Consider the following 22,722-nt stretch of genomic DNA (forward strand, 5'->3'; position numbering starts at 1 on the left):
ATTGAACGTTACCCGTGATTCCAATCATAGAGGATAAAAGCTGACAGTCTCATCTGTTTCAAGAATATAAACCAAGACATCCTTTCCTCACGATAAATTAAAAACTAGGATTTTTGATATCATAGACAACTGGGGTTTTTTTTCAATCAAAATGGAAGTCGAAAATTTTCGTATCTTGTGACTGGTCATCAACAAAATTACTTTGTTAAAAATCACTCTGCTTCTAAACACAAGCAATTTTAAGTTGATATTAATAGGATGCTGGACTTTTTCTTTGACAACATTCATAGGATGAAGCTTTGCCTTTCAGTCAACTGAATGGTCACTAAAAGATCAGGAAAGGTCTGAACGACAGAGCTTAGTCATTCAGTCAATTTTCAGCAAACTTTCAGTCACATTTCAGTTAGCTGATTGGCAGAGTTTCATCCGGTGATTTAAGTAGTCTTCGGATACCAGGTCTTCCAATAAACTGTTGGAATTCCAATGGGCTTTAGCTGTGCTCCTTTATTAACAGACCTGTTTTTCTAATCCTACGAAGCAGAATTTAACCAAATCTTCTACAAGAGAAGGAAAACACTTGATGTGGCCTTCCACTCGACATTCAGATATATCGACGACGTATTATCAATTAATAAGTTACTTCCATTCATATGTCGAAGCGATATATCCCACTTCTGTTTCATATTTGGATGTTTTATGTCCTCTTCACATACTTGTACTGTTTATAATTTTTGTTTGATCGATCTCTGTTTGTTATGTTCCTTTTTCATTACTTATTGCTTTGGATTCATATTTTTCAGATGCGACAAAAGAACACAATTCACACCGAGTGTTCGACTGCAAATTCTGATCATCACCGGAATAAGAAAACTGCATTGGCAAATGTTACTAAGGTTGTTTCTGCCGTGTTCATACTTTGTTACACCCCTTTTTTGGTAAGTCAACAATATTTAAGTTTTATCATATCGAGTTCACAGATTTGAATTGTTTGTAGGTTTTTTTGAGATCGATCACTGTTCGTTGTCTTCACCATTTTCATTGCATGCTTAAAAGGTCATATCACTGTAGAAAGATATTTCTCATTTTGTAAAATATTTTTTAGAGCAGTAATTACTTGACTCGGTATAAATGTCTTTTTCAATCTTTAAAGATAGTGTGCCATTGCAAAAGTTATACATGATACTTCTGTGATCTTTAGAATTTACAGACTTAATAAAATTAATGGTACACAAATTTATATTGCCTAGTGTTCTTCTTAACGTATTACTTTTTGGCTTAATTCTATCATTTAAGAGCTTTTCAAATGTTTAAATAGGTATAGTCTCTGTACAGCACAGCGTTATTTAGTGCTTCAGTTCTATTGGCAATTGCTACATGGGGCTTGATAGATCATGAGTTGACAGTAGGATAGTCTAAGTCATTCGTTTTTCCAGTATCAACCCGTCGACTAAAAGATAAAGAAGATTGTCTAAGCTTTGTATACCGATATGAAATCCAACCGGATCAAATTCTAACTCTACAAATTATTATCCAATTATAACATTCTAGCATTTGCAGGGACTCTTTCTTAGGGGAAGAGGGTGGTCCATACCCGCTAAAAATCATTTAAATATGAAATACATATTAATTATATGGAAGAGGGGGGGGGGTGTTCGACATTTCCGTTGATAAGCTGTTTTCTTTCAAATTTACATCGCACTTTTTACTTCCGAGGGGTCCATATTTCCTAAGGAGAGAGGCACAACTGTCATAATTTCTTCGTTATTTTAAATTTCATAACAGAAAAAACGTATAACATAACTAATCATAAACCATGCTTATTAACGAATTGAAATATGGAATCGCTGATTTCATGAACCATTTTTACTGTCTTATTCTAGCGCTATGCAAATGTTCTGTAAAAAATCTTTTTAAAGAAGCTTTTTATAACCCCTTTCCAATGCTTTCATGTGAACAAGATATGAAACATTCCAATATTATAAACACACCGAATTCCGACGTCATTTTTTTTTAAATTATTACGTTAAAAAAAAAATAACGCCATAAGATGTGCAATTTTGCTGCTCTTCTGTTAAACTTTTCTAAATCTTTTTCACAAGTACAAAATTGTGACAACTTATAATTTACAATTTTACAAATTAAAGTTTACATGTATATATTTAAATTTAGAATTATTTAATATTTTAGAATTACGTAGTTGAAATTGTGAATCATTTAGCGTTCCATGTTGAATTTTTTTCACGTTTTGTTCATAACATCGTCAACCGTTAACCTATCTATATTTAAAATGTGCGTAAGTCAATAAGGATACTGAGCTGAAGACTTTTGACCTGTTAATCATTGAGTTGATCAAAGAGGGTTTGGCCATAAGACGGAAATTTTCCCTAAGGAGAATTCCAGTTGTTTCATTTTACCGTAAATATCTATAATTAGTGGTAGTTTTTCCTTTACTTCCTCCTCATGTAGAGTTCTACACGGGAAAAAAAATCTATTGTGTTTTAAAGCTCTTAGAGTCAAGGACCGTAAGTCCAAATAACAAAATTAAATAAATATAAATAAAATTAGGTTTCAGTGTTCATTATTTTTTAAAGTAGTCCTCTCCGATTTTAATGCGTATCTGCTATCGTTCTGCCCATGCGCAAATCACATGATCCAGGCGGTCACGTGACATGCTCCGTAGCGTTCTGTTCAGAGAAGCTTAAAGATTTTCCGTGTCTTATATTTCTTTCCATAAAAATTATTTTTATAACAAGAACTGTCTGTCAGAAATGGCTAAATCTCGGCAATAGGATGGGTGGATAAGGATATTCTTTCCCAGAATGAGCATGGTGACCATCAAAACCCGAGCCCTCTGTCTTGGGAGCGTCGTTTATCCAATGCGGATAAAGCTTGGGCGCCTTCTTTTTATCATATCTAATACGTTTAAAGTCTAAAGTAAACAATATTTTAGGGATTTGATAATATGATTGTTAAGATATTCAACTATTTTTCTAACTGTAACTTGGCGATCTTTCATTACAAATTGCTCAACTAAGGACACATCTCTTCCCCAGCTTGCTTTCAGTGGGCAATAGAACAAACATCATATTTTTAAGCATCTCCCTTCCTTCACTAAAACAAGCAATCCAATTAATTATTGAATTACTTGCAAGTTTTTGTCTTCATGAACCTTGTAAAAATTATTATATGTTACTGCAAAGGAATTTCCAAGATATACGAAAAACTTTACAGCCGTTCGTTGCACCAGTACGACTAAGTCAACCATTTTTTGTCACAAGTCATCTACATTTAGACGTCATTTTCACATTGTGACGTCACAAACATCGAGCAAAACATCACATAACAGCTGCTATTTATAGAACATTTGTATGACTATATGTGTGCCAAATTTCATTCTGATCTGAGCTGTGGTTTTGTAAATATAGAGATAGTTCGCGAACTTTAGAGTCTGACACATCTGTTTCATATTTGGATATTTTAATAGAAAAAAAAATTAATGGTAACTGATAAGCTTTCTGATAAACTTGAGGACTTTAATTTTTCAATCTTCAACTTCCCTTATTTATGAAGCAATATACCCTTATCACCTGCATATGGAGTTTTTGACTCCCATTTGATTCGATACGCAAATATATGCTCTACGTATGAACAATCTTTAAAACGAGACAAGCTATTGACAAACACGTTGATGAAACAAGGATATCAACACTCTCGTTTGAAGTCTTCATTTTGCAAGTTTTATGGTCGATACAATGACCATGTCAGCAAATAAAACCTATCATTAAGTTAAATGCTGACTGACGTTTTCCATACTAATTGTTAGGCCATTAATTATTTACACACTGAATTGTCTAGGGATTTTTTCCGTTTTTCCCGATCATGACAAGGAGCACACGGTGGTTGTGACTGGTTGACATGGGCTGTTCACTATTCCATGGCACCTAACCCCACCTTTGATGTTTTTGGAGGTCCGTATTTGCTCTGCTCCCGATTTGTATAGTTAAAAGGACTTTGAATACTGTTCGTTATCTCCATATTTCATGTTTTTGATATTGGCGAAACTAGAGAGTGTATATATGCACCATCAGCTGTGTATGGACATACAATAAATATTTTTTTTAAATTTATTATAACCTTTCCTAAAGGTTATAATTATAATCTTTCCTCAAACTTTAAGGTTTATGTTAAGTCCAATTAGAACCTAGAAATGATTCTTCAAGATACAATATTATGGAATTGAAAATGAAATGTTAAGATAACGAACACTGGCCGTTCTCAAAAGTCAATTTAAACAATACACGTTATGAGCAGAGCCAACACGGACCTCCATGGAGGAGTAAGCATTCCCTGTCGTGTGCTCATTGTCATGATCAGGTGAACGGACTAATCCGTAGACAATTTAGTGTGAAAACAATAGCCTTACAATTTGTATGAACGACGTCAGTCAAGATTCGACATAAGGTCAGATTGTTTTAGCAAGCAAGGTCATTGTACGTATCTATAATAGCATTTACAAAATGTTGACTTTAAAGGAGATTGATGATATCCTTGTATCATCAACGTTTTTGTAAATAGTCTGACTCGTTTAATAAATTGTTCGTACGTAGAACATGCTCTTGTGTATCGAATCAAATTGGAGAAATAAACTTCATATAGTATAAACTTCATATACAGCTGACAATTGTAAGACAAGACGTCTATCATAAAGTTTAATAGTCAGTATGCCATTAATGTATCTCTACAAAACATCTAAATATGAAACCGAAGTGTCAGACTCTGTGATGTCTTTTTTTTCGAGTTTGACGAGATGAACGAATCAACGTACGAATGAAACTGAATGATTCTAATTGCTAAAATATCGTTAATGTATCTAAATGTCGAATGGAAGGCCACAGCAAGAGACTTCTTTCCATATAGAAGTTTTTTAATAAATTCTACTTAATCTACAATACAAAAAGAAGTCCGCTTCACTGTAATAACGGGACGCAGTAAGAAATTTATGCAATAACATAAGATATCTTATTCATCATTTGAGTTAAATAAAGTATTTAGCACAAATGAAAAAAAAAAAAAAGAATAATTGAAAAGTGTTTTATTGTGAAAGTAGAATATATATCAGAAAGAAAATAAAATGTGTACTAAATTACAAAAAACGTCAATTCAGCCTATTTAAAAACAAGGAAGAACAGAATTACACTAATAAGGAGAAGGCGATGAGAGTCACCGCAGAATACCCGGGGTAACCTGAAAAAATCCGTTCAAAATTCGACAACAAAAGTCAAGTTGGATATTTTTTCAAATACTTTTTCTGAGCTTAATATGATGTGTTTTTACACCATTTGTCATGAATATCCTGATTTATAATCACCTATTCCTTGAAAAGTGTCTTGAAAGTATTTTTACAATTTTTTTTTTCAGATGCGTGTGATGTATGACGTCAGTATAAATTCCCCGGATCAGAACGAAACCTATCACTTCATTACCATGGTGTTGCTGTTCCTTAGTCCCTTACTGAATCCTCTAATTTATGTAGGCTGTAACAGACGCTACAGAGAATATCTTCTGGGAAGCTTTCGAAAATTTTTGTCGAAGATTAAACCACAGTTACCTAATGACTACTCTGTAGAGGGAGACACCGTGGTAACTGTCGAAAACAGTTTACCAGTGGGGCAATCCAATAGGAACACTTCAAGTGTTTGACAATTCAACGAATGCCAAATTATTTGCCCACAACAACCAATATTACAGTTTGCTCTTGTTCTATTTTGAAATGATTTACAATTAAATGTGTTATTTATAAATGATTAATCCTTTCTTTAAATTCTCGGTGTTAAACAAAATGTTTTAAGTGAAATTCAGCAACATCTAAACAGGGTTCAAAGCAAATTAGGGAACAACTGTACGTCCAAATTTGGAAGATCGTGACTCCCTGTATTAAGGTCCTTTTACAACGAGTCTCTTGCTGTAGCTTCAATTCGACATTCGGATATATCGATATATAAACATTTTATCAACTAACAATATTTTTTTCATTGAATTCGTTAATTCAGTATATTTACCTTTGAACTTGAAATTAAAGACACCACAGAGTTTAACACATCTTTTTCATATCTGGATATTTCACTAATGGCAAACTAAGAAAACGTGTATGTAAACGTGTTAACTTCCCTTATTTATGTAGCAATGTACCATAATCACCTGCATATGGAGATACTGCGTCTTAGTTGATTCGATACGCAAGAGCATATTCTGCATACAAAGAATATCAACAGTCTTGTTTTAAGTCAACATTTCGCAAATTCTATGATCCATACAATGACCTTGTTTGCAAATACAATCTATCGTTAAGTCGAACGTTGACTGACGTTTTTCATTCAAATTGTAAAGCCATTATTTTTACACTGAATTATCTACAATTTTTCAATTTGCCGATCATGACAAGGAGCACATGTCGGGTGTGACTGGTCGACAGGGAATGCTTAGTCCTCCGTGGCACCCGATCCCACTTCTTATGTTTTAGAAGTCCAGTTTGTTTTGTTCCCATGGACTTTTGAGCTTGAGTACTGTTCGTTGCCTTCAAATTTCCTTTTAAGGTCGTCATTTTCAACTACTGTAGATCACTATATTTTCGCAACACCTTATTTTCGAGAGATATCTATTTGGTAATTATCAACAATTCCTTAACAATACCAATATACGAGAGAATGAAATTTTCGCTTGCAAACAGTTTCCTTTAATTATACGAAAATAGTTATCGCGAATAAAAATTATTTACAGTATATTAACATTATCAGTAATGACGTGTCCGTTGAAAAAGAGGAAGAGCAAGAACGTAAGAGTATTTTGATTTTGATGTTCAATATCAAGACACTGTAAGGTTTGTTAATACCCAGGTAACTGAAAATTTTAGAGGCAACAGTTTGAGAATATCTGTAGAAAATGCAGGTGTAGACTTCAATTCGAAATATGGTGCAAGATTAAACTTTTTTATGATTAAGAATGTTACAAATGTTCACAGGATTAATTCATTGTATAACATCAACTTATTTGTCAATGGGCTGACACAGAAGTTTAGAAATTGGTCGTTCAAGGAACCAAATCAGTTGGGAGACATGGACACATACACCAGTTAAAATGGTAAGTTTACGATGGACATCCCGTTCGTTTAAAGTTTAGTTGTTGGTTTTCTATATTTAGTAAAACATCTAGGTGTGAAAAAATGGCAGATTCTGTGGTGACCATGTCTTTTATTTTAAGTTAACTAGGATAAATTCGAGTCGACATGTGATTGGAAGTAATAATTGGTTAAACGCCGTCGATATATTTTTATGCAAATTGAAAGTCAAAGCAGAATTAATTTTTTTATATTTGTAGAATTTGGTAATATATTCGCTTTCATAAGAATACTAAAACGTGTTGACTTAAACAGATCTAGACTGATAAATAAAAAAAAAGATATCGTATGTAGACTTGGTCTTCAAAGTCTACATAGATATAATCAATGGAAATATCCAGGATCTTTTTAATATCAACTTCACAGTACTTGGTTTTTATTATCAGAATAATTTTTACCTAGTAATTTTGTAGGTGACAATTCATAAGATATACATACTAGTTTCCGAGAATAATTTTTATTAAAGAAACAGTTGTCTATGATGTGAAAATCCTGCTCCTTGAATGGAATGGTTGTACATATATCCTGCCTTTTATTTATGTTTGTTTGGGGGAAAATGTTATTTCAATTTTTTTAAAGTTTTTGAGAATCCACTTTTGATTTATACCACTTTTTGAATATTTTAAACGAACATAAATTAGCGCACTCAAAGTTTAGTGTAATCTTTTTATCTACAGATTAGCATATTCATAATTAAGTGCGTTTGAACCAAGATTCTATATGTATATTCAATTATATATTACCGTTCACGGTAGCTCAGTCGGTAGAGCGCTCGCTGCGTGATCGGGAGGTCGTGAGTTCGAATCTCGGCCAGGACTGACCTAAGTCGATAAAAAATGGGTAGCAACTGTTCCTTCGCCATGCGCTCGGCACTTTGAAGTGAAAGTTGCGGGTCCTTCGGATAAGACCTTAAAAACCGAGGCCCCGTGTCACGGGAGGCGTTGGCACGATAAAGATCCCTCACTGCTCAATTGCCCTGAGTGCCGAATAAAGGTCAAAATTTGAAGCCCTTCACCGGTATATGGTGACGTCTCTATATGAGTGAAAATTCTCGAATGGGCCGTTAAACAACATATATACAATCAATCAATCAATTATATATTAGTCGCCCGCGTGGCGCAGTGGTTGGAGCGTTTGCTCTAGAGTCGCGGAGTAAGGAGTTGATCCTTACATCGCGGGTTCGATTCCCACTGTGGGAAGTGGAGACCGGTCCTTCGGATGAGACCGTATAAACCGAGGTCCCGTGTCGCAGTAGGTGCTGGCACGAAAAAGATCTCTCACTGCTCATGATCAATGGCCCTGAGTGCCGAGTATAGGTCAAAATTTGCAACTCTCCACCGGCAAGTGCGTCTCCAAATGAGTGAAAAATACGTTAAACAATAAACAAACAAACTAAACAATCATATATTAGTATGTACTTGAATAACCAGACAAGAGGTGGTGCTTAAATGCGCTAAAATATGATAACCGCCAAATTACAGTTGTAATAATGAGCCATATATAGCAAAACTATGTTGATGTAAGTCTTTTTGAAAAAACTATTACATATTCATATATTCTATCCAAATCTAATTCTTCTAGACCGTCACGGTAGTTCAGTCGGTAGATCTGTAGCTCCGTGATCAAAAGTTTGTGGATTCAAGCCCCAGTCGCGATAGATCTGAGTCAATAAAAATAGGTAGTAACTGTTCCTTCGCCAAGCGATAGACGCTTTGAAGTAAAAGTTGCGATTCTTTCAGATGAGACCTTAAAAACCAAAGCTCCGTGTCACGGTAGGCGTTGGCACAATAAAGATCCCTCATTGCTCAATGGTCCTGAGCGCCGAGTAAAGGTATAAATTTGAAGCCCTTCATCGGTATATGGTGACGTTTCTATATGAGTAAAAATTCTCAATTGGGACGTAAAGCAACAATTAATCAATCAAATTCTTTTGTTACTTCCAATCTACTGAAGACAGTACGATAGGCAGTACATGTACACATTTTCTACTGAAGACAGTAGGATAGGTGGTAAACATGTTCTACTGAAAACAGTAGGATACGTGGTAAACATTTTCTGCTGAAGAAAGTAGGATAGGTGGTACACATTTTCCTCAATTGCACTAGTAATTTGAGACCCTCATATGCATTTATTACTCTTTTTCCATTCTGACAACTGTTGAGGTCTTCCTCTTCATACTAGTATTTAGCCTATCGTCCAGCATACTCTTCACTGGAAGCCGTTATAGAAATGTTCTGTCGCTAATTTTGTAAGATAGGGGCAATCTGAAGTTTGGATCTTTCAAAGAGTGCTTTCAAGCCGTCTTTTCAGCTATATTTACATCACCAGTAATGATGTGTCCGGCAGGACTAATGTAAAGAAGAAATTTCGTTTAAAATGGTCGTCAATGTCTAGGCACAACAGGGTTTCCTTAAAATTCAAAGGTTCGAATGAAACAGCTGGGAATATTTCTAGGAGATAAATGATGTAGACTTCAACTTAAATTATGGTTGAATGCAAGACTGAACTTTTTAAAGATTAAAATTTTTCTATAGTTTACAGCATCTTTACCTTTGTTGGAAGATTTCAGCTTCGGCAACCGACGAAATGATTCGAATTATTATTTACCTTAACATGTAGCGAATTAATAAATCTGTAATGGGCAACATCCATAATCACAAAAACTAGAATGTATTTCTTTGTATTTGATTAATTGTATGATCGATGCACATGGCATTAGCATAAAAAATCTTTTATTTCCCTAAGAATTATCCGAAGGGCCGAGGAACACCAACCGTTCTGTTGAGTCTGTGCCCATTTCAGACTCAACAGAATGAACACTTTTTAAATGCTGCACTACATGCCAGCCATTTTAGAATTGTTCTTCCTGTGAATAGCAGAATATATTACTAGCAACAAGTATGCTCAGTGACATACTATCCACCAGCAGATATGCTTGCTCGGTGGTTAAAATGAAAAAGATGAAGCTAACGAACCATGATCAATCTCATGAAATATATGGAGATAACGAACAATATTCAAGCTCAAAAGTCCATTAAACAATACAAAATAGGAGCAGAGCAAACACGGACCTCCAAAACATCAGAGGTGGGATCAGGTGCCATGGAGGATTGAGCATCCCCTGCCGACCGGTCACACCCGCCGTGTGCTCCTTGTCATGATCGGGATAAAACGGAAAAATCCGTCGACAATTCAGTGTGTATAATGGCCTAATAATTAGTATGAAAAACGTCAGTCAGCATATAACTCAATGATAAATTGTATTTGCTGACAAGGTCATTGTATCGATCATAGAACTTACGAAATGATGACTTTAAACGAGACAGCTGATATTCTTGTTTCATCAACTTGTTTGTCAATAATTTACCTCGTTTTAGAAATTGTGCATACGTAGAGCATACGTAGAGCATGCTCTTGCGTATCGAATCAACTGAGAGATATAAACCCCGTATACAGGTGATGAAGGTATATTGCTGCATAAGTAAGGGAAGTTGACGCTTGAAAAGTTAAAGTCATTACGTTTATCATAAAGCTTGGTTGTTAGATTATCATTAACGTTTTTTTTTCAAGTAAAATATCCAAATATGAAACAGATGTGTCAGACTCTGTGGTATCTTTTATCTCAAGCTCGCCGAAATATATCGTATCGACATAAGAATAGAAATAAACATTGTTAATTGACAATACGTCGTCGATATATCTAAATGTCGAGTTGAAGGCCACAGCAAGTGTTTTCTTCATAAATCTTATAAAGAACAGGACAATTACACTAGAGGTGGGATCTGGTGTTTGGGAGGAGAAACACCTTCTGCCGAAATGTCCCATCCCACGGTGAGGCCTCTCTATTGATCAGGTAAACGAAGTATTCTGTAGTCAAAATCAGTATGAAAACAAGACAAAATGGATTCACATGTTTCGGGAAATCTGATCCAAGCAGTAAAAGACACAGAAAGAGAACATAGCCACAATAGCATATCTGGATCCGAAGATCGGACAACTTGATATCATTCAAATGCTCTGATCAAGAAAATGTAGGATGAACCGTCTTCTTACTGTGACCAAAGCTATATTAACAGATCGCACCCCGACCCATGACTTCCTGCAGAGATATACATGTCATTGTCCTGGCAAAGGAACAACCGTATTAGCGGCCAACACAAAAAAATAACATTTATATGCTGCTGAATATTTCAATTCAAGATCATGGAAGATCTAGGTCGAGATTTCATAACAATTACAATGGAGGACGCTGTAGTGGATACAATAACAAACTATGACATGTTTAATGGTAATTTGCATAACATTGTGTAGCATTGTACACTGACAATACTTGTATCTATGAAGTCATTAGAGACCAGGATTTCTTACAATTGTTGGTTCCCATGGACCATTTGTGTCCCATTATATGTAGACCTGTTTTTGTATTCTTATGAAGAAGATTTTATTCAAAAACCTGTACATGAAAAGAAGTTTCTTTCTGTCACCTTCAATTACGGTAGACATTTAGATATATTGATGACATTTTATCAATTAACAATTATATTCATTTTCATTCAAACGTTGATTTGATATATCCCACTGAACTCGCAATAAAAAACACCACAGCGTCTGACACATCTACTTTATATTTAGATGTTTAACTAATATTTAACTGTTTTACTAGGGAAGACATTGATGGCAAACTAAGTTTGTGATTAACGTGATTCATGTGGCTTCAACTTTTCTATCGTCAACTTCCCTTACTTATGTATCAATGTTCCATTATCAACTGCATATGGAGTATATGTCTCCCATTTAATTCGAACGCAAGGAAATGTTCCACGTAGGAACAATATCTATAACGAGGCAAGCTACTGACAAATAATTTGATGATCAATAACCTGGTTAAAAGTCAACATTTTGCAAATTCTTTGTAAGATACAATGACTTTGTTTGCAAATACAGTCTGTCGTTGGCTAACGTCTTTCATCCAAATTGTTGGCTGTTGTTTTCATTCTAAATTATCCACGGATTACTCCGATCATGACAAGGTCACACTGTGGGCGTGACCGGTCGATCTTACTCCTCCATGGCACCTGATCCCACCTCTTTTTATAGCTCCGTGTTTGCTCTGTTTAATTGTACTTTTGGGCCTGAATACTGTTTGTTATCTTCCTATTTCATTGTTTAAACCCGACTTTAAATAAAGATCTTATCTTATACAGCTCTTGGTTGAAGCATTCAACGTGAAAAGAAAACAAACAATCTCAGATAAGAGATGGTCAAATTTTTAGTTTATTTTTACTGTCAGTGCATTTTGAGTTTAAAGCTATCATGTGTGTAATGTGAACTGTTTTTAATTGTCCATACCATAGTTATCAACGTCTGCATTTTTTGTTTTAGCACACGCCATCTATTGTTACGTATATAAAGCAAAGCAAAACTTTTTTTTTAGTATTTCATTCATTAATTAAAATGAGCTCTTAGAATATAGGTGGTAAAAGACCCCATTATCCTTTGAGTACGTCGCACGATAAATTGAATGATTCAATTTTCCTCAAACAAACTGTAAAGTTTGATACTATTTTTGCAAAAAAAAAAAAAAAAAAAAAAAAAAAAAACATGTAGGTCATGATAATTATTTTTCGTAAGACATGAAACTACTACATGTACCGTCATTTTATTTGTGGATCTGCATCAAATATAATGATAGAACATTGGCTGGTTAAGTCATGCTATGCAGAAGTAAATTCAAACAAAAATTCTAGAGAACACAAAACCTGGCTTTCAGTGGATATAGGTAACGACAGAATCTTTGTCAATTTAGATAATTAAGATACATTCGTCTGTGTGATGTATAATCTTCCAGAAATTCATCTTATATCGAAATTAGTGACTATGATATTCTTGATTGAATTGAAAAAAGATACAGCTTGTTACAAATTACAAGGAAACATTATAGGGAGATTGCAATACTAGTCTCTATTATTACGACAATTCCATTCCTATTCATCCAATATACATTACAAATTAGCGGTCAGCATTATTGAACTCTAAATAAGATGTTTATTAAACCTCTGTATATTAAATCAATTGAGAATACTAAGTAATACTACCTTTGGAGATATGATTAGTAACTATAGGTTTTACGATACATATCAATATAAAAATTCCGAAGACTCCGTAGTCAAAAATTACCATAACAAACTACACAGAAAATATCGAATAACGAGAAAATGATGCGGTGATGGAGGTGTCCGTCCGTACTTTCGAATCACTTGGGTATAGCCATCGCTTATCTGCAACCCCTCCTATACCACTGAATAAAATGTAATGAGACATGTACAGAATCTTTACTACACGATGCTTTTGTAAACCTCCTATTTTATGTACTGATAGGACAGATATTTAGGATTTTCCATTGCAAAACAATGACTTTGTCATAATACTTATATAAGAGCAGAGGTATCAGTTTGTGAGCTCAGTGCTCACAGTACCTCTAGATTTTTCTCATATTTCGTAGAACAAAGAGTTAAATGGCTAAATTCCATCATTTGAAGGTTTTTATATCAGGTGAGTCCTACCACGAATGATGAGAAGTGTTCTTATATTCATGAAATACAGATTGAAATATAGAGTGTTATCAGTGATTCAAGGGCGGATCCAAGATTCTTTCAGAAGGGAAAATGGGGTCCATACCAATGAAAATAAAATACGTATTACGTTAGGGAAGGGATATGGGGTTCGGCACAGCCTTATATATATATATATATATATATATATATATATATATATATATATATATATATATATATATATATATATATATATATATGACTCCTCCAATCAACTTAGAAAGGGCCATTCTTTCACAAGTTACAAAAGTGTAAAGTGTACTTTAATAAACAAGTTTAATACAACTGAAAACCCTTGATGGGGAGGGGGTCCGGGTCCCCTGACCGCCCTTCCCCCCTGAACCCGTTGTGCTACAATTTACTAGTATTTTTATCATTATTGATTACATTTTCTTTAATGCTAAACTCATCACATTTCTACTTCTGCAAAAATTCATTTTGCTCGTCTGCGATTTAATTGGTAAATTTTCAATATTTTCACAACAGTATGTCAATATTTCGAAACATTCATAAAAGCCTACAATTCCCCTGGTTAATACCCTCGGTCACAGCAGACACTCGACATATAACATAGTCAGAATTTTTTGTCCTTTTTCTTATGTAATACTGGGAGTCTGCATGCATCTCCACTAAATGCAGTAGGAACATTCTTCCAAAGGCTTGAAAGGAATGTTTGTTAGAAAGTGTATTTACAACAGGTCATTTATTAAAGAACAATGTCAATAATCGAACGATGGATATATCATTTAAGGACTAATTACCCTCTGCTCTATTTCAATTTTTTTAACTTCCAAACATTGATTTTCATCAAGAGCTCTAGCATTATATTCAAATGAAAAATCGTATGAGGTATTAAGCGCTGCTTATTTTTTTTTTTTTTTTTTTTTTTTTTTCAGAAGTGATTTTTATATCATACCATGATATGAAGAAATTTTAACTCAGAGAATAGGATGAGTAATAATTTATTTTCACAACCTAAAAATATGAGGTGTGTATGAAAATAATATTTAGTGTAATACCTATTAAATTCATACTAAAAAGAACATAATAAAGGGCTGCTTCCTTAGAATACCACAATGTTTTATGCGCTTGTAAAAAAAAAAAAAGGAATTACGCCCATTAGCAAGAGTTTAAAAAAAATTTCAATAGACAAAATAAAAAATACTAATAAACATTCTACATATGATACTTGATACATTAAAGCATTTTTAAAATGGTCCATTAAAACGTAGAACTTATCCAAATTGTATATAAGGCTTTTAAAACAGGATTTAAATGTTTTTTGTCAAATATAAAAAAAAACAGTTTGAAAAGTATAGGCAAAAGAAAATAGATGGGTTTTTTTCATCTGAATACAAACATATACAGTATCAAGAACAAATGTTTTTTTTTTTCTTTCTTTTTTACATATAAAGAATCTTATAAGAACGCTTACTCCTCTGATAAGAGAGATAACTCTCTGGGATAAATTAACACGATTGTAGATCTATCAAATGCTCCACAAGGTATGCTGAAATCATATAAATAATAAATACTTTTTTTTGGAAAAATCATTATCATTCAAGTAATGAGTAAAATAGTTCTTTCTATTTATACTAAAACCTACTCCACATTTCCAGTCCATGGATTACATGGTGCCTTTTTATACGTCTGAACAAAGCATGATTCTCGAATGTTGAATGAAAACAAATCATCTGATTTTGCTTGAAGGTTTTTAACGTGTCCTTTTCTCAGAGCTAGTTTCCAAAGGAGAGTTACCTGAATTACACACCTTCTTTCTCCGGATTTAAACAAAGGATCTATAGTTATTGGGAATTTAAGCCACCAGTGCAGGTGTGTTGCATGCTTGCTTGCTTGCTTATTTTATATTTAGATTAAGCAGCTGTTGAGGTCATTGTCCAGTGGCATATGGCTATTGTAAAAAAAATTATTTTAAGATTTTAGGGTTTGTATTCAAAGTCACTCAATGGAATAACTCTTCTGCTCTTACATACCTGCATGTAAAAGAATATCAGTCTTTAAATCTTTGTCGTTATACAAAACATTTTAATGGATTCCTTCTTAAATAGTGTCTTTAATTGCTTTATTTAATATTCACCTTGGAGTTAAATACAATTTATTTTTCGGCATAATATAATTATTATGGAAAGGAAATACCTAGATTTGTTGCGTTTATTGATTTTTATCCAACCCCAGACCTTCGACCATACACCCTTTTTGCTTGTTTGTCTTATAATTGAAAGGCCCTCCAAAAATAAAACATACCACTGACCCAATTTTGCTTCATCTACTTTGTATTTGGTTTTCTTTTTTCTAAATCCTTGAGTACCATTCCAGAAAGAATGTATAGGCAACTCGAGTTCAAATTTGAGTAAACAAACCTTTGAAACTTAATGCAAAATAAAGATACGTTTGGTCAGACTAAAGGTCTCCAACTTAAGGACAGGTGGACTTCACTAACTCGAACAGGGGTATCTGTATAAGTAATAGTATTAAAAATTCACTTCCAGGTTTTCACATTATAAACACAAAATAGGTCAAAGTTACAAGGTAAACATTAAAAATCATGCAGAAGAACGTACTGCTCTATAGCTCATACACAAATGAATTATTGTCATGTTTGCATGATTTTCAAACAGTGATCTGCGGTCAACAAGCTTGCTACAAAGATTGGGGGTGTAGGGCTAAAATCTTGTGATTGGTTGTTTTTAATTTGACTTCAGTGGATGACCAGACACTCTGGAATTTTGTTTAGCTAAGCAGACACCACGTGGACTAAATTAGAATTGTTGCTGGTAAAATTAGCACCGAGAAAATACTGGTGTCGGACACTCGCTTTACTGACACCTGTGTGAGGTCTGGGGGGTTTTTTAAGTTACATATTTCGAAATAACAAAATAAAAATCAATTTTCGTAGAGCAAATTGACCAAAAAATTAAAGTTGAATAGGCATACGCCATATTAGTTTCCCTATCTCCTATATCAGCACTTGGGAATATAAACCCTTCGCATTCGTTACACCTGTTTGCTTTTAGCTGGCCGCTGCGGCGTGTACTATATTATATCTCACCTTGTCCTTTTTGTTTAAGTTTTATTTCATTAAAGGTGCATTTGTGTTTATTTCACTTTTTGATGCATTGATCCTTGCAGTTGATATCTATCATGTCCGGATAGGTCCATTTGCAAAAGTTCAACAGCGCGTTCAGAAAAACACGCCGTCGCGCTAACACACAACACGCCGTAGCGTTAACACACAACTCGTTGTGTTAGCGAGTTGTGTGTCAGCGCGACAGCGTGTTGTGTAAAGTTGAGTTAGCGCGACGGCGTATTGTGTGACAGCGCGACGGCGTGTTGTGTAAAGTTGTGTTAGCGCGAGTGTTGTGTATAAGCGCGATGACGTGTTTTGTATAATTGTGTTAGCATGATGGCGCGTTGTGTGTTAGCTCGATGACGTGTTGTTGAGCTTTTGCAAATGGCCCTATCCGGACACCATATATCGAATATCTTATTATTTTTTCCTGGCGTGACAGAGGCATACAGAAATCATTTTTATCGCGCCAAGTATATCACAATGACATTGACGGAGACGATCCTTGAATCAAAATAAACTGAACCGTAAACAAAGCTTAGGCTCATACATTGTATAGCGGTTGGAAAACAACATGCCTTGAGAAAAAAATTTAAAATGGCGGAAAAAATAAAAAATAACTCTTCATTTTACGAATCGTGTTCAGCTTTAAGCGAGTGAATTGCTTTCATAATCAAAAGGTGCTCCACATCGAAACATTGCTTGTAAATAGTTGTTTACATCGCGTTTTTCATTTCTCGCATTTCAACATCGCTGGTCAAAGGTTTCTGATTCGCTACTCTCTTCATTGTGAAGAAGTAAGTAAGCAAATTTTAAATAAAGTCGGCATTTTGTACACAGTATAACAATAAACATGAGCTCTGAAGACCTCTTAAATCGCCTAGAAGAAAGTAGTGAATCAGAAACCCTTGGCTAGCGAAGATGGTATTTGAATGACTATTTATCATGTTGTAAAGAAGACGGGCGAACAAGGCTAGCGCAATGCCTATAGTGCATGCGACAAACATGAAGGTGAAAAATTAAATCTCAATCATAACAAAATTTCATTTGATATTTCATCTAAAATTAAAGAATACTTTATGTAAAATCCCCACAATTTGCAAAAATTTCACAAAGATGGAAATTATTTGCCCATGAAAAAGCATACACACACTAAAGAGGGCAAACGTGATCATTTTCTCATACTGTAACACAATTTTTCGATATGAGTGGGTCTTTACTCAAAGTTTGCGTAAATACATGTATATACATTTTTTGGCTAACAAAAACATGGAGCAAAGACCCACTATACCTTGAAAATACGTACATTTAATTATCATTTGAAGGTACGTTGGGGAACCATATTTTCTGTGAATGTCATATTCTATTGCAGTCTTATACCATCAATGGATGCTCTTTTTCCTTTACAGGCAAATGCATGAACTATCATACTAATAGTAAACAAGCATTCTGAGAGTATTGCATTAGCAATACTAGTCCCCTACCGGCAAGTATAATCTGGTTCCGTTCCCGTTAAGAATTGAAAATGCCATAATTCCGTCAAAAATTAATGAAGCGGGACGAAATTCAAACTTAATCTATAACTAATCAAGGTAAAGCCACATACCAAAAATCAGCTCAATATCTACAAGCGTTTAGAAGAAAATTGCGGAAAACCCGTAAAAATTGAAAAGGCCGTAATTCTGTCAAAAATCAATGAAGCGGAATGAAATGCAAACTTGATCTGTAACTCATCAAGATACACTCACATACCAAAAATCAGCTCAATATCTGCAAGCGTTTAGGAAAAAAGTGCGGAAAACCAAGTGGGACAGACTGACAGACAGACAGAGTGACAGACAGACAGACAGACAGACGGACAGACAGACAGCTAGACAGACAGACGGACGGACAGACTCAGAGGAAACCTATAGTCCCCTCCGGTTTCACCGGTAGGGGACTAATAAAAAGCTGACCACTCGTATTTATTAGTCCCCTACCGGTGAAACCGGAGGGGACTATAGGTTTCCTCTGAGTCTGTCCGTCCGTCTGTTCGTTCCGCTTCATTGATTTTTGACGAAATTACGGCCTTTTCAATTTTTACGGGTTTTCCGCAATTTTCTTCTAAACGCTTGTAGATATTGAGCTGATTTTTGGTATTTGGCTTTACCTTGATTAGTTATAGATCAAGTTCGCATTTCGTCCCGCTTCATTAATTTTTGACAGAATTATGGCATTTTCAATTCTTAACGGGAACCAGATTACATGCACTTGCCGGTAGGGGTCTAGTATTGCTAATGCAATACTCTCAGAATGCTTGTTTAATTTGTAATAAAGCTACAAAGCAGGCGACACATGCGTTCCTTGGAACACTCTTGTTACTATTGCTTTATGTATTCTTGCATAATGCACATACTGGGAAATTTTCGCCCTCATCGCAAGTGGGCGAATTTAAAATTTAAAAAAATGTACATTTAGTTCTATTCCGATACATATGACTACCTCCGTGAGAAAAGGCTACTCTTGACATTACCGTAGTTTACAAACTGAAATTTTTGTAAATTTGGATAGCAGACAAGTTAGGTCTAAATATTAATGTTTTTTTTTTTATTTTGAGAAAATTATATATCAAATAAAGGTGTACATACTGAGTTTTTCTAACTCGTTTTCAACATAAGTAATCTAGCTGCCATATTTTTCCAGGAATATTTACTAATATAATGTCAAGAATACTCTGATATAATTCAAATTGTGTTATATTCTGTAGATTTCCTTACATCAAAGGGCAGATCAATTTCACTGCATAAAAACTAACATCAGAATTAGAACTCTTCAGTAAGCATGTCTAGAGCTCTCCGAATATTCTGAGTTATTGTCGGCCGCAGCAGTGGCCGATCTATTTGTGGTTGTGTTAGAAAGTGCACATGGAGAAATGAGACGTTATTTCTTTATTATTTCAGTAAAATAAATCTTTAATGATAGCATGTAGAAAATCATGAGTAAATTATTTCAAAAAAACTTGCTTTAAACTAAGTCTTAATTGTTGTTATTATGTTTCAATTTCAATTTCATTTTTCATAAGATAATTATTAATTTATGATTACATTAAAAGAGTTTACAATAGGTACTTCCCAACCTGAAAGTGTGTAAGATATGAACGCAAATCGTTAAGATTTTCCGGATATTAATTAAGTGGTAAAAGGGTAAAAGTGCATGATGAATAAAAATTGAAAAAGTTGTTCAACTAGTAAAAGTTTTTTTTGAATATGCCACAGCTGCGAATGACACAAGGATAATTTTTCTACATTTTACATCGCGCCACGTGCAGCATAGCCCCATTCTCTATCCAGAGTTGTCTTCCGCTGCGCTCCCAACACTCTGTCAACACTCGTTGTACAAGATTCTTGTACAAATTTTAAATAGTGAAAAATTATAGTTAAAATCGTACTGAATTAATGTAATTATCAATAAAAATGATATTTTATCAATAATTTTAAAACCATCATCCCTTAAAATGATTTATTTTCTCGATTATTAAGGAACTGTTTTGCGTGGTAAAAATTTAAAACTTGGATAAAAAATTCTTTAAGGGTATGCCAGATTAAAAATAAGTCCTTTTTACCGATAAATAAAAAGATTAAAGATAATTTTTAAGATAATTTTTACCATATACATTTTTTTTTCAAGAATCTTGTATAACAAGCGTTGACAGAGGAGTATGTGGGAGCGCAGCGGGAACGACAACTCTTGATAGAGAATGGCATAGCCCGTGGTTCATCTTGACACCTGAACATCTTCATTTTGATGACAATAAATTTTTATCATTTATCACTGACTTTATAACATCGATGAATCGATTTAATTAACAAATGCACTAAAATTTCTATTTATTTATTTATTTATTTATTTTATTTATTTTTTTTTTTTTTGCCTTGAAGACAGTCTGAAATAAAAATGATAATTCTTCCAGCTTTGACTAGCTTGTGCTTTCCTTGGAAGCTTAAATTCTTTTTAAATTTTGTTTGCTGCCGATTTGATGCTTTGCATCAATTTTACTTGTATTTTATGCATTTAGCCTGGTTCCCTGTTTCTGTTATGCTTCGTATACTCCGCAACACTAGCATTGCCTTGGCAAGGATGAACCAGGAAACCGGGCTATTTATGCATTTAATAATACACGTGTGTTATCAGTGCATGACGGCAATTACCTACACGTAAAAATTTAGTAAATTCTGTAAAGTGTACAAAGTTTTCTTATATTCAGTACACTAAGATCAATTTTTCCAAGATACAGTAATCCATATATACTTTACAGATATGCCATTTGAGGATTTGGTTCATGTTGATGACTGCTGTTTCCCGCCTTTTCCGCCTCTAGCAAAAGATGCTAGGAAACACTTGGAGGCTCTACGAGACATGAAAACACGCGAAGATGATGTAGTTATGATAACGTTTCCCAAGTGTGGTACGTCATCTAGCAGTTACTGGACTATATAAATTACAGGGGCGTAGCTTGACTTTAAATTCTAGTGAGGCAAAACCATACATGTAGCAGCAAGAGGTCTGAGGCGCCTTAAGCCCCCAGCAGGTTCCGGGTGGTGTCATGGGGAGGGGGGCACTCCGACACAAAATGGAGTTGGGGGTTTTAAAATGCAATAAAATTTCTTTTGCTGTACTGGTTTCTTTATTTAAGACTTCAGCATGATACTACATGTTGTAAAATATGTTTACTAAAACTTTTGAAACATTTAAAGGTGAAAGCGCATCTTATTAAACTTTGCTTTTATTATGCTCCCGGATCGAAAGATCCCGGGGGTATATTTTTTTTGTCCTGTCTATCTGTCTGTCTGTTGTCAACTTTAACCTTGCCCATAACTTTTGATTGGTTGGAGCTATGACTTTCGTATTTCACATGTGTATTCCTTTTGACAAGACCTTTTTTTTGTACCATCATATTTGACCTTTTGACCTTGACCTTGGAGTTTGACCCACTACTTTAACAAAATTTTATCAGACTTTATAACCTTGGCCATAACTTCTGAACAGTTGGTGCTTGGGGTTTCAAACTTCACATGTGTATTCTTTTAGGCAAGGCCTTCCTTTGGATACCAACAACTTTGACCTTTTGACCTTGACCTTGGAGTTTGACCTACTTTTGAAGAACTATAACCTTGGCCATAACTTTTGAACAGTTGGTGCCTGGGGTTTCAAACTTCACATTTGTATTCCTTATGACAAGACCTTCCGCTGGATATCAACCTCTTTGACCCTTTGACTTTGACCTAGGAGTTTGACCTACTTTTGAAAAACTTTAACTTTGGCCATAACTTTTGAACGGTTGGAGCTAGAGCTTTCATTCTTCACAGATGTAATCCTTGTGACAAGACCTTCCTTTGGATACCATCCACTTTGACCTTTTGACCTTGACCTAGGAGTTTGACCTACTTTTGAAAAACTTTAACCTTGGCCGTAACGTTTTAACAGTTGCAGCTAGGGCTTTCAAATTTCACAGGTATATTCCTCGAGACAAGACCTTTCTTTGGGTACCAACATTTTTCATCTTTTAGCATCGATTTTGACTTGCAATTGAGAAACTTTACATTAATCTTCGCCATAAGCTGCCATACGGGGGCATCAGTGTTTCACAAACACATCTTGTTTCTTTAAAACTTCAATTCAACATTATAGAACTGCCTAAAATGTTAAAAGAAATGCTATTAATTTTACGTATTATCTGCAATGTATTGTTGATTATGGGAAAGGGTGGTGGTGGTGAAAAATCTAGTGAGGCAGTTGCCTCATTGCCACAATGGAAGCTACGCCCCTTAATATAATAACTTAATTTCTTTATGTGTGTGTATTGAGGG

At 34.6% G+C, this 22,722-nt stretch overlaps 1 protein-coding gene across 2 annotated transcripts in view; it reads left to right on the forward strand.

The window, feature by feature from the left end:
- Positions 1-22,722, forward strand: part of LOC133186872 (sulfotransferase 1B1-like) — a 492,412-nt gene that overhangs the window by 465,905 nt on the left and 3,785 nt on the right. Inside the window, exons 1-2 of one of the 2 annotated variants that reach the window (XM_061322248.1) lie at positions 15,561-15,621; positions 21,171-21,320. In XM_061322248.1, coding sequence (XP_061178232.1) covers positions 21,173-21,320 — 148 coding nt within the window. In that variant the 5' untranslated portion in view covers positions 15,561-15,621; positions 21,171-21,172. Of the gene's footprint in view, positions 1-15,560; positions 15,622-21,170; positions 21,321-22,722 lie in introns of those variants that run through there. The other variant, XM_061322249.1, reaches the window with a different exon arrangement.

This window comes from Saccostrea echinata, unplaced genomic scaffold, assembly GCF_033153115.1.
Source record: "Saccostrea echinata isolate AGI-Se365-2 ecotype Australia unplaced genomic scaffold, CSIRO_AGI_Sech_v1 ptg000014l, whole genome shotgun sequence".
NCBI classification, from domain to species: Eukaryota; Metazoa; Mollusca; class Bivalvia; order Ostreida; family Ostreidae; genus Saccostrea; species Saccostrea echinata.